Consider the following 13,614-nt stretch of genomic DNA (forward strand, 5'->3'; position numbering starts at 1 on the left):
TCGTGTTATTCATGCTCATTCTTGTAGTCTATTTTATTAGTGTTATTTACTCACTTTTGTACTCTGCTTTTTCATAAGTGTTATTTAATTAGGCTAATTTTTACTCTATTTTTTACTGTTTTAGTGTTATCAACCTAAAAACTGTAGGAAATGTTAATATTGATCTGGGTACATATTACTTAGAAAACACAATAGTTGAAGGCTAAACAATAATTGATAATTGTTACTCGGTCTAGCTAATTGCCTAAACTAGCTTGAATAAATGTTGCTATGGTACATATTACTAATCAAGAGAACATAAATAGCTGAAGGATAAACATAATGCTAGTTGTTACTTTAGCTAATTATCTAAACTAAAAACACCATCACTGCATTGACTTCCACAAGAAGGAATATTGCTACCGCTTCACTCCAGAGTATGAGTCCAACCGTAACAAGTGCAAATCAAAGCTTCTGCAATTTCCTCATCTTGGCACGCATCTTGCTGTTTTGGGCTTGCATCTCATCATTTTTGACTTGCTGATGTCTCCGTGGACTATGGTAGGAGTCGAGTAACTCGCTTACGTTCTTTATGAGACCGATCCGTATCCATGTGTGGCAAGAGACTTCTTTCTGGATGTCTGTAATAATGATGTGAGGAATAAGATTTATATGCATGCAAAATTGCTGACACATAGAGAGAATCTATGCCAGGGCAGATGAAGAAATCTCGTTCTAAATTCCATTGTGTGTAGGAAGTTCTCCTAGCAATAGGGCATAGGCAGGCACAAATGAGCATGTGTGGCCTAGCGGAATTCTAGGGGGCTCCACAGTCGGTGGTGTACAATTTGCTGCTCAATCGGACGGACGCACTACTGCAGCGGGAGATCGCGATCAACTACATAGGCCACAATGGGGAGCTCATGGCCGAGCCAACGGTAGCAAAAGGGGGCTTGGCTAAGGCACTGGAGACCCAATCTTTCTACCCTCTCGGCAGACCTGGGCTCGCGCGCATGGCTCTTGTGGATTCTCTAAGCTCCGATGATTCCGTTAACGGTCACATAGCTCGAAGAGAAAAATTGGGGAGGATTGGAGTAAGAATAAAAGAGTGATCTAGCTAGCTAGTGTGAAGAGGATGGAGGAGAGGAAGAAGAAAAACTAAGAGAGAAACTAGCTAGGGAGAAGTGAAACAAGAGAAAACAGGAAGGGGAGAAGAAAGTGAAGTGAGAGGATTAATGAGTGAGCATGCCAACATGATTATTGGCGCATCATACCAGTAGCATGTAGAAAAGGCACAGGTTACTCGTGGCATGCCAGTTAGGTGCCACATTAGCGCTAGTGATAGTACGAGTGACGTGCCACATAGCTGACACGCCACTACTAACTTATGTCTGGTCAAGGTTTCACACACTTTGTGGCATGTGAAGATTGAGACACACCACTAGTTACCTATTACTGGTAGCGTACGAAATATGCCCGCACCACTAATCAATATTGTGTGTAAACATTTCTACATTGGTACTAGGACAACCAATTCGTAAAAGCCCTCCCTCTCAAACTAGGACAATTCTAATGAAAAAGGCCACCTTGTTGTCGCGGTGCCGCCTCAAGTCCATCAGAAGTGCGGTGTTAAATTGCTTGAGAGGCGAGGACTGCTTGGCAGGGAGAGATATAAGAGGTGTGCAAGCACAAAAGCTATATCTCGGTTAGTGCAATACTGGCTTCTGTCTCGTTGTAGGATTTCCCCGTGCTATCTAGAGTAACAGGTCGACCCGTTTATGTGCGCTCACGGCTCGCTTGCTCGTCCGCTCACTATGTTTTGCTCATTTTCTTTCTTTTTTCTTGTTTCTTCACGGTTTTTCTTGTATTTTGTTTCTCCATTATTTTTTCATTGTTTCATTTGTTTTCTTATGTTTTACTAGGTTTTTTCTTCAGTGTATCTTTCTTCATTGTTAATGTTTTTTCGTTTCTATTCTATTTTTCTTCATCTTTTTTCTTAGTAGCCATAAATTTTCTTCGTTTATAGTTTTGTTTTGTTTTGTTTTTCATCATTTTCTCATGGGCTTTTTGGCTTTTTTTGTTTTTGAGGCTTTTCGTTCTTCATTACTAAAATTCAAATACAAGATTAATATTTTTTTAGTTCATGTTCAACATTTTTTCTATACACATTTTTAAGATATTCAAATGCTTGATTAATATTTTTCAAATGCAATATTAAGTTTTTTAATACATGATCAACATTTTTCTATAGACAGTTAACATTTTTCAAATGCTTTATTAACATTTTTTCAAATGTAAGATTAAGTTTTTTTTAATACACGGTCAAAATATTTCATGCACATTTAACATTTTTAAAATGCTTGAATAACAATTTTTAAATAAAAGTTTAATATATTTTTAATACAATACAAGTTTAAATTTTTCTAATACATGGTCAACATTTTCTATACACATTTTCAAGTGCTTGATTAACATTTTCTGAATATAAGATTAACATTTTTTAATGCATAGTCAACATTTTTTCTATACACAGCTAACATTTTTCAAATTATTTATTAACATTTTTTCAAATACAAGATTAACTATTTTGTATACATGGTCAACATTTTTTCTATATATATTTAATTTTTTTCAAATACTTGATTAACACTTTTCAAATACAAGTTTAACATTTTAAAAATTCAATACAAGATAAATGTTTTTGAACATATGGTCAAAAAAATTCTATGCACATTTTTTAAATGCTTGATAAACATTTTTCAAATGCAATATTAACATTTTTTTAATGCGGGTACAACATTTTTTCAAATGCAAGGTTAACTATTTTTAAATGCATGGTCAACATTTTTCTATATACATTTAACATTTTTCAAATGCTTGATTAATATTTTTATATACAAGTTTAACATTTTTTGAATACATGGTCAATATTTGGTCTATACACATTTAACATTTTCAAATGCTTGATTAATAAATTTTAAATATGTGCTCAACTTTTTTGAATACATGATCAACATTTTCTCTATATGTATTTAATATTTTTCAAATGCTTGATTAACATTTTTACATGATTTTCATAGACATTTTTTCCTGTATACATTTTTTGGATCATGAGAAACATTTTCTCTATACGCATTTAACATTTTTAAAATGCTTGATTACCATTTTATTCAAATAATTTTATGTAAAATATTTTTTAATATATTTATTTAGAATATTATGGAAGTATAAACAAAAGTAAAAACAGGAAAATAAAACAAAAAATATGAAAAAACAAAGAAAAATAGAAGGCGTTTGGGTCGGCAGGTTTCGATCCGGTGCCGCCGCAGTCGAGGGCAAGTGCAGCTTTACTGGAGGGTAAAGGAGACGAATTCATTATGGCCCGCCTGGGCCATGTACAAGGCTCTGCGTTGGAGTTTTCTTCTGTTTATTTTGTTCGATGTTGTAGGGAAGCCAATCTAGCTGCAGATTGTTTGGCAAAACACTGCTTTAGCATCAGAACTTCAGAGTTTTGGGACTCTTCTCCACCTGACTTTATTCTTCCAAATATTGTAAATGATATGTCTATCATTTGAGGAATAAAGTTACTGATAAAAAAAAGTGTTCCTTCCAAGTGATAAGTAGACGCGCCCGCGTGCCAGGGCTGCAGGTCATAAGCCGATGCCTCCCGCTCCACATTGGCTTGGTGACCCTTCCAACTTTTGCTTGGAAAATTTTAACAATTCCCATGTGAGGTTTCACCAAACCTTAGGTACCCCTCAAAAAAAGAAAAAAAAAACCTTAGGCACCACTCAGAAAAAGAAAACCAAACCTTAGGCAAATTTTTAAAGAGAATCCTTGGGCATATTTTTCGCAATGTTACAAAGACGAAGTTAATTGGCTCTGCAATTGCAGGACCGAACTCATCGATCTTCAGCCAAAAATAGCAACAAGACTTGAAGTTAACTTTCTATAAAGAAGAAAAAGATGATATTACTATAACGAGGGATATAATGGATTTCTATTTTATTGAAGTTCAAGTTCACCTTTTGGACCACGAACTTCATATGGAGACTCAACATAAGGCATATACAGGATAGTGATCCACAAGTTGAGATGATAGCGTATCTTAAAATGTTGCCGTAACCCGACAAATAGACAACCCCGACAATATAATTATACTGGCGTATTATGCCATTGCTCAGTAAAATTTCTACCACGGGGGTGTCGAGTAGATTATACATATGATGTAGGGTCTTTCCCTAAATCAAAATAGGTTATTTTGGCAAGAATGGCGTACATCATGAATACATCATCAGTCTCGGACTTATCTCGGCTCAAGTTCAGTAATCGAAACTTCGTTGGGTGACATAGGTGATCTGCTGGTAGAATGTGAAACTCCTGGATATGGATCTGTGTGCATGCCTGAGTAGTTCATGCCACTCTTTTGGATGCAAAATGCTGGCCTTGATGGAGCTTGGAGAGACACAGTGCTGCTGCTTAGCATGACAGTCACAACCGACATCATCGGTCTATCAGCGGGGTCTTCTTGAACACACAGAAGTCCGATGTGCATGCACTTGAGCATCTGGTCTCCTGGAGAATGGCTAGTCATAGACGAATCCATGATCTCTACAATTGTTCCCATCGTCCAGTGCTCCCACACCTGCATTCGGTAGATGGATTATTACAAATTGCTCTTATTGTTATTACAAATTATAGCTTTTCGTAGAAGCCGAAGTTTTTAACAGTCAAAAACTCAAAGTACTCACCAAACTTAAGAGATCTACAGCTTGCTCGGAGTCATATGCGACACTGTTTCTTTTTCCAGTGACGATTTCTAAAATCAAGACGCCGAAGCTGAACACGTCTGACTTGATAGAGTAATTCCCACGCATAGCATACTCAGGGGCCATGTATCCGCTGAAATAACAACATTACGTTACGGACTCATGCGCTCTGAAATATCTTATAAGAGCAATGTCACCAGCACTTACTAGGTTCCGACGACACGGTTGGTGACATCATGGGATTGGTCACTGCCAAATAGCCTTGCTAAGCCAAAATCTGAAATTTTAGGATTAAATTCAGAGTCTAAAAGAACATTGCTCGCTTTGAGGTCCCGGTGAATTATCTTCAGCTGAGAATCTTCATGAAGGTATTGTAAGCCTCGAGCAATCCCATTGACTATCCTAAATCTCGTCCCCCAACCAAGCTGACTGCTCCTATCAGGATCTATCACACAGGAAAAAAAACATCAGAACAGTACACAATATATTTTACTCCCTCCGTCCCAAAATAAGTGTTTCAACCTTAGTGTTGTACTAAGGTTGAAACACTTATTTTGGGACGGAGGAAGTAGGTGTTTGTTTCACTGTTGCAAAATGGTTTGGTGAGTTGCCCTACCAAAAAGAATGGTGTCAAGGCTTTTGTTGGGCATGTATTCATACGCAAGTAACTTTTCTTGTTCCTCCAAGCAAACACCAAGAAGTCTCACTAAATTCTTGTGTTGAAGCTTAGCAACCAAAACAAGCTCATTTTTGAGCTCCTCTATCCCTTGGCGAGAGCTGTGTGAGAGCCTTTTAACTGCTATTTCTTCATTGTCAGGAAGGATTCCCTGTACAAATGGAGATATTTATTTACTAAAAGTGCACTATACCGAATAAAAAGCCTTTGTGAAATGATATGATTAGCACCTTATAAACCACACCAAACCCTCCTTCACCAAGTTTATTCCTTTCATCAAAGTTATCTGTTGCGGCTCGTAGAGTTGATAGATCGAGAATGAGTGAATCGATACTCTGTATGTCCTCTGGATTAGTTGGATCTATGACAAGAGAAAAGACACTTTAATAATGGTGTAAATTAATACACGAATGTAACTATTTTCAAATGCCAAAAGGAAAACCTTGGTTTCGATTGTAGAGAAACGTTTTCAAAAACTGATTCCATTTGTGAACAAGAAAGGACTTGCATGCTTTGCAAAAAAAATAAGGACTTACATGATAGTGATGTCTTCCGCGCCGGTTTGCTCTTCCTCCTCCATAGATAAAGACAAATTACAACAGCAGCCAGTATTGCAGCAACTATCGGCAGTGTAATAGCTAAAATTCTAGCTGTTTTGTTCCCTGCGCTTCCTGTAAACGGCAGGCGCCAGTGTCAGTGAATGGAACAAAAAGTCCTTTTTCTATGAATCGCCGATAGTGATTCATGGAAGAAAAGAAGGGGGGAAAACTGCAGTTACGCTTTTAGTTGCAACTTCTTCTATAAATTCCAACTAGCCAAACCATGTTATTTGCAGTGCGTTGAAAAGCTTGTGGGATGGGAAATGAGAATGGCCCGTCTAAAGAGGAAAAACCCATATGCTCATGCACCAGCACCAGAAGATAAACTAGATATTTTGTTCGTCAATATACCTATTTAGGCCTCCTTTGGTTCATAGGATAGAAATATCATAGGAATAGGAAAATCATAGGAAGTGAGGTGGCATGCATCTCACTTCCTATAGGGAAAGAGATGTCACTTGATTCATAGGATAGGATTTTTTTTCCATTGAGTCTAGGCTAAGGGCCTCTTTGATTCGCAGGATTGTAAAAACATGGGAATAGGAAAAACATAGGATTGAAATGTCATGCTCATCTCAATCCTATAGGAGTTTAGGTTGTTTGATTGCATCATAGAAAAACCGAAGGATTCTTTCAAAGAGGTTTGACTGGATGCTAGAAATCCTATGGGAAGTAGTACAAAAAATTCCTTAGGAAAAAACCTATAGGATTCAATCCTATGAATCAAACAACTAAATATAGGAAAAATTCCTAAGGATTCTAATCCTCCAAAATTCCTATGCAAATCCTTTGAATCAAAGGAACCCTAATGTTTTTTCACTTTGAAATGTGAAGGATTGATTCCTATCCTATATAGGAATAGGAATCCATTCCTACAAACCAAAGGACTTCATAGGAATTTTTCTTACAAAAATCCTATCCTCTAGAAATCCTACAAGATTCCTCCAAACCAAACGAGGCCTAACCAAATCATGGAAGAGTCAAGAGTGCTACAAATTCCAACACGCACCCTTTCCAGAAGAGTTTCTATGGCTAGCAATCGGCCAAGCATGCAGGCCCGGCCCGGTCATCACAAGACTTTGAACACGTATAATTCTCCGTTTTGTCCAGTCAATAAACTGATAGCTACGGGACTGCGCAGAAGTCAAGACCAAACAACAGAAATCTCCAAAGTTTTTTCTTCAGAGGAATCTTTCCCTCGTTTACTTACCTTTGTTTACAGAACTCTGAAGATTGGGTTACTTACTTTAGCACAACTGAATAAGACTGTAAAAAGGCACCTGGCGTGTAAATCCAAATGGACCCGATCCAGTCCACCTTGAGTTTATACTTTTTCGTGAAGGTAAAACAGTGAGCTTCGATCTGGGAAGAAACTCCGCCACCCTTCCCTCAATTGTGAAATTACTTCAGGCCTAAAGACTGAATCGTGCAAACAAGATGAAGTTATTTCTCCAAGCTCACCTCCTCCGACTGGTGGTGGCCCCACGCTCGCCGGCGCTGGAGCTGGAGCTGCCCCCACGGTTGGCGCCGGGAGCTGCAGCATAGAAGGCCCGGTGAAGAAGGAATACTGCTCATACCTGTAGTTGCACCGCAATCCAAGAATCCTACCACCCTGCCTCCCGATTAAGTACTGGGACCTCATCGCGATGATACTTCCGAGGCAGCTCCGGCAATCGCCCGGTGCCATGTCCGGCCTGCACTGCGCCACACCGTAAATCTTGGGGTTCCGCTTGTCGACCGTCTCGAAACCCCCCACCCCGGTCCCGAACCGCCTGGAGTTGTTCGCGGCCGCGTAATCGGCGGTGGCGTTCATGAGGACGCCCACGGCGGCGTCGAACGCCTCCACTGGCGCGGTCACGTTATTGTCGCTCATCAGTATGAGGACGCTGTTGCCGCCGCCGGTGGCGGAGAGGATGTTCTGGTTGGAGAAGCCGACGTAGCAGAGGTCGTAGTAGACGGCGGCGTCCTTACCGTAGGGGCAGAGCTTCTGCGCGTCGTTGAAGCCGTTGGACACGCAGTGGCCGCAGGCGGAGGCGTTGGCGTCGCCGCGGCAGAGCGCGAGCGCGTAGACGATGTCCGGAACGGTGCCGACGCTGTCGGCCGCGAAGAGCGTCCGCGAGGAGGAGGCGTTCTTGGGAAGGGTGGTGGAGAGGGCCCGGATGTTTGCTTGGTAGGGGCTGTTCGTGGTGAAGTTACCGTTCTTGCCGCAGTTCGGCCACTGGGAAGCGGCCAGCGGCGGGAGGAGGAAGGCAAGGAGGAGGGCAGCGGCGGTGGCGAGGTAGGAGGGGATGCGGCCGCGGTGGTGCGAGGCCATGGTCCGGTGTTTGGCCGCTTGGGCGAGCCGACGAGTCGTAGAGCTAGCGGTGGTGGCTCGACAAGTAAAGCGAAGAAGATATAGAAGACTAGTTGAGGGGAGGGGTACTGGAGGTGGGGTCTGGTGTTGACTCCTGTGGGGTTCGTTTGACTTGACTACTGTGCTGGAGAGTGGTTGGGGGTTCTGAAATCGTGGGGCCACCTATAAATGCTCGCGGGCCCGGCCACTCAGCCAGCTATGACTATCGGCCATGCCGACTCAAGAGGGCAGCGGTGGCCCTCGGGCAGAACCGAAACGACCGGCAAGTATTCCACGTGAGTTTACGTGGCCTAGATCGATCCTTCAATTCTGTTTTTCCTGGTTTCACAATCACAAGAGGAAAAAGATCCAACGATTTGCACACGACAACAAGTGTCGAGTTCAGGCACGTTCCCGTCGAACTTGACGGACTTTGTCCTCCCCGTGCGGGTACCGGTGCGTTTGGAACCGCAGAAATCTGGAGGGCGACTCGTCTATCTGCCCAACGGACTATGTTTCGGTGTCTTAAGGCATCTATCTTTGTGTCTATAATATATGGGCTCAATAGATGGCTGGTCCACATGTCAGTGACCCAAAGACAGGTGTCTTTAAGGCACCGAAACTGCGTCCCTGCCCAACATCGAGTCCATCTTCGTCATCGGCGGGTCGCAGCACCGCCCGCCGTTCCATCTCCGTTGGGCATAGTAGCACCGTGTCACCGCAAAATCATTAATTGAGGAATACTCCTAGCAAAGATCACTTTTATTTTTTTAGATTGTAACAAAGTGTTGTGCTGCATGTGCTTCTTGCAACCTGAGAGATTTTATTTTTTTCGTAAATGTGTTTATTCAAAATGTTTTATCTCCCAAATCGTGCGTCCAAATCTCACATTATTTTCATCGATGGATTCCTTGTGTCGAGATCTTCAAAACTAAATCTCATGTCGATAGATTTTAATGAAAAAAATTCACGAGAAAAAACCAAACCGGGAGCACGGTTTTTTTCCTTTTTCGAAAGAGGCACGGCCATGCCTCTCGCAAAATCATAACCGTGCCGCTCGCGGAACAAAAAAAAAAGAAAATGCATTTTTTTTCGTTTTCAAGAGGCACGTACAGGCATGATAGTGCCTCTCGCAGAAGCAAAACCATGCCTCTGATGGAAGATTAAAAAAACGCGTCTTTTTATTTCCCGAGAGGCACGGTCGTGCCTCTCGTGGAAAAAAAGCATAAAACATATATTTTTTGTTTCCGAGAGGCATGGTTGTGCCTCTCTCAAAAACAAAATGGTCCCTCTCGCGGAAGAAAAAAAACACATTTTTCACAATTTTTTTTACGATGAAAAACCAAAATGTCGAAAAAACCTAAAAACCCGTGTAAAAAGCCGAAAACAGGTGCGGAAAAAAAATCAAAATGACGTGTCCAAAGCGTGACATGTGACGGGCGGCTGAGAGTGCGCCAAATGACGCTGATTGTTGTGAGGCTTCCAAGGAGCGCTTGTCAACTAGTTAGTCTTCGGTCATCGTTGTTAGGTTGTGGCATTGCACGACATCATCGCATGCCAAAAGCCCATCACAACACCACAAGTAGCCGGTTCCAACAAATGTCACTGCGCTCGTCGTTAGATTGTGGCATTGCACAAAAGCCCATCACAACACCAAAGTAGTTGGTTCCAACAAATGTCACCGCCGGTTCCAGCATCCTAGCACGCAAGATGGCCCATCGCAGCACCGCAGACCGCTGATTCCAGTAAATTTCGTCGACAGTCCCAGCATGACACCCCGGGCTTGCAGCAAAAAGCCTTGCACGCCCCAACAAAGCAGACCTCTTCTTCCAGCTTTTCTATGCACTGGCCATTAGATACCGGTTCCAGCACCCCTCGCTGCGTCGCAACACTCTCGCTAGCAGCGCTCAAGGTCAGAGCTAGAACCGACGAGTGGAGGAGCTGCAACCGGCAAAGGGCAAAGCTAGAACTGATGAGTGTGCGGAGCTGCAATCAGCGGTGGCAGAGCTGCATCTGTTTTGGGCCCGGAGGTGCAACCGGCTACAGTAGAGTTGCATCGCCGAGTGATGGAGCTGGAAGCACGGCCGCCTGCCGGATCCAACCCATGATGCTTGCCCGGGTTTTGCTAGACTTACGGACACAGATTAACGTACGACAACCTACGGACTGACCTGGCAATGGTTCATTGAAATTCAGGAAGGTCCACAGTTGAAATCAGGGAGGAGGGGAGGGAAATTAGTTGGGACTCGGGACATGTAATCCCGTGCGTTTCTTCCGTGCCTTCTTGTCCGTAAGTGTAGGATTTTCGCTTGCCCACACCGGTGATGGCTGTTGCACAGTCAATTAACTGATAGCTACGCGACTGCGCAGTAGTCAAGACCAAACAACAGAAATTTTCAAAGTTTCTTGTTGAGAGCAATCTTTCCCTCATTACTTACTTTTTCAGTTTACCAAGGTTTGTTTTGTCTCAGCTGTCCTACAAACTAATTTATTCCGAGTTCTTTACAGAACTCTGAAGACTGGATTACTTATTTTAGCACAACTGAATCAGACTGTAAAAAGGCCCCTGGCTGGTGTTGACACTCTATAATTATATGCTAGAATCAAATTAAATAATAGAAATTGATCCTGTCCACCTTGAGTTTGTACTTTTTGGTTTCTTCGCAGATCGAACCTCACCGTTTTACCTTCCCGAAAAAATAAAATCTCACTGTTTTTGTCCCTCAATTTTGAAATTACTTCTGGTCTAAAGACTGAATGGTGCAAATAAGATGAAATTATTTCTCCAAGCTCACCTCCTCCGACTGGCGGTGGCGTCACGTTGGCCGGCGCTGGAGATGGAGGTGCCCCCACGGATGGCGCCGGGAGCTGCAGCATAGAAGGCCCGGTGAAGAAGGAATACTGCTCATACCTGTAGTTGCACCGCAATCCAACAACCCTAGCACCCCGCCTCCCTGTTAAGTGCTGAGGGATGTACGTAATGATATCTGCGAGACAGCTCCGGCAATCTGCCGGTGACATATCCGGCCTGCACTGCGCCACACCGTAAATCTTGGGTTTCGCCTTGTCGATCGTCTCGAACCCCTCCTCCCCTGTGCCGAACCGCCTGGAGGAGTCCGCGGCCGCGTAATCCGCGGTGGCGTTCATGAGGACGCTCACGGCGGCTTCGAACACCTTCGCTGGCACGGTCACGTTTTCGCTGTTCACCAGCGTGAGGGCGTTGTTGTCGCCGTCGGTGGCGGAGAGGATGTCTTGGTTGGAGAAGCCAAGGTAGCAGAGGTCGTAGTAGACGGCGGCGACCTTACTGTAGGGGCAGAGCTGCTGCGCGTCCTTGAAGCCGTCGGAGACGCAAGCGCCGCAGGCAGAGGCGTTGGCGTCGCCGCGGCAGAGCGCGAGCGCGTAGACGATGTCCGGAACGGTGCCAAAGCTGTCGGCCGCGAATAGCGTCCGCGACGAGGAGGCGTTCTTGGGAAGGGTGACGGAGAGGGCCCGGATGTTAGCCTGGTAGGTGCTGTTCTGGTCGAAGTTGCCGTTCTTGCCGCAGTTCTGCCACTGGGAAGCGGCCAGCGGCGGGAGGAGGAAGGCAAGGAGGAGGGCAGCGGCGGTGGCGAGGTAGGAGGGGATGCGGCCGCGGTGGTGCGAGGCCATGGCGTTTGGCCGCTTGGGCGAGCCGACGAGCTAGCGGTGGAAGATGCGTTGGTGGCGAGTGGCGACTCTTCTAAAGCAAGGTGTCGGGTGAAGCAGGGTAGAAGAACGCTAGGTTGAGGCCCAGTTCTTTTGCCATAATATGGGGATTCTTCCATAATCCGACCCCTACTCAGCTTTTTTCAAAATCTTTGAACCTCGTTTGTTTTATAATTCTATCTAGTTAGTGTCTAATTAAATAGGATTGTAAAATAAATAGGGCTTAAAGATTTTGGGAAAAGTTCGATAGGGGTCGGATTCTGGAAGAATTTTCAGATTCTGACAAAAGAACTGGGCCTGAGGGAGTACTGGAGGTGGGGTCTGGTGTTGACTCTTCTGGGGCTGGTTTGACTTGACTACCGTACTGGAGAGTCGTTGGTGGGTCTGAAAATGTGGGGCCACCTATAAATGCTAGCGGGGCCTAGGCACTCAGCTAGCTTCGGTGGCGGCTATCGGCCGTGTCAACTCGGCGACAGCGGTGGAGGACGCGACATGGCCCAGGGAACAACCGAAACGACCGGGGGAGGTACTCCACGTGAGTTTACGTGGCCTGTATGGAAACTTCAGTTCAGTTTTTCATGGTTTCGTAAGTGGAAAAAGATCTACCCTACTAGCGATTTCCGCACGACAAAGTGTCGAGTTAAGTCCTGTCGAACTTGACGGACTTTGCCCTCGCCGTGCGGGTGCATACACTGGTGCGTTTGGAATTCTTCTTCCTGGCATATTTTTCTACCAAATTCCTCCGCTTTATCCTGCACAGTTCCTTTGCTCGAGAGGCATGGTTCTTGCTATCTTTTTTTAAATACGACGAACAAGCACACGTATCATGTATTCGTAGAGAGAAAGAGCAAGATGCCGGTCCACTTTTTACAACCGGGGATTACTCTCCATTCCGCATAAAATCCAAGGGGACTACTCGCTACTAGCCTGCCTCCATAGATCCGCTAAGAACTCCCTTAGTTCCCCTTGAAGAGTTGAAGTAATCCTGGAAGTACCACAACATGCAAGAGCGGATTTGGGACACGCACATGCAGGGCCACCGAGTTTTCCTTGAGTACTTTTTTCCCCAAATGATAACGCCCAATCGTCGGGAATCTGGCATCTCATCCTGAACGGCTTCGTCGCCGTCAATTTATTCCAGCACGAATCACATAATGAATCGACCACGGCCCAGCTCCTCTTAGGCCAACTCCACCGCGCGACCTTAAACGGACGTCCGGATTGACCAGATTTTGTCCCTTCGGAGCGTCGATAGATTCGCACGTATCCGGCTTTGTTAGATGGGTCATGCGTGCGCCCACCGGGCGACCGCACCCCAAATCGTATCCGGGATGGACGTGAATAAAAAAAATATAAAAATTAGAATGAAATAACTAAAAAAAAGTAAATAAACACATTTAAAAAATATAAAACATATATAGGGGTTGGCCACAAAACGGCCCAGTTTCCACTACCACTTAAAAGGCCCAGTTTCATAATTAATATATAAAAACAAAATAAAAAACGCACCCGCGCGCTCCTGCCATGCCCGTCGGTGCCGTGGCCGTCACCGTCTTCACTGGCAGCCGGTGTCGT

The 13,614-nt window shown here is 44.2% G+C and overlaps 1 protein-coding gene across 2 annotated transcripts; it reads right to left on the reverse strand.

Moving 5' to 3' along the window:
* Window positions 1-4,058: 4,058 nt before the first annotated feature.
* LOC125536780 (cysteine-rich receptor-like protein kinase 6) lies at window positions 4,059-12,067 on the reverse strand. Of its 2 annotated transcripts, none has more exons than XM_048700049.2 (7): window positions 11,151-12,067; window positions 5,961-6,095; window positions 5,655-5,785; window positions 5,365-5,575; window positions 4,956-5,193; window positions 4,731-4,881; window positions 4,059-4,624 (listed from the first exon to the last, which is right to left on the reverse strand). In XM_048700049.2, exons 1-7 carry the CDS (start codon window positions 12,001-12,003, stop codon window positions 4,286-4,288), a joined length of 2,058 nt encoding a protein of 685 aa, XP_048556006.2. In that variant the 5' UTR covers window positions 12,004-12,067; the 3' UTR covers window positions 4,059-4,285. The 2 variants fall into 2 exon arrangements, with proteins under 2 accessions (XP_048556006.2, XP_048556005.2); XM_048700048.2 differs by lacking the exon at window positions 11,151-12,067 and adding an exon at window positions 7,485-8,444.
* Between the last annotated feature and the right edge of the window lie 1,547 nt (window positions 12,068-13,614).

The sequence above is a fragment of the Triticum urartu genome, chromosome 2A (genome assembly GCF_056163025.1).
Source record: "Triticum urartu cultivar PI428250 chromosome 2A, HENAU_Tu73, whole genome shotgun sequence".
Taxonomy (NCBI): Eukaryota; Viridiplantae; Streptophyta; class Magnoliopsida; order Poales; family Poaceae; genus Triticum; species Triticum urartu.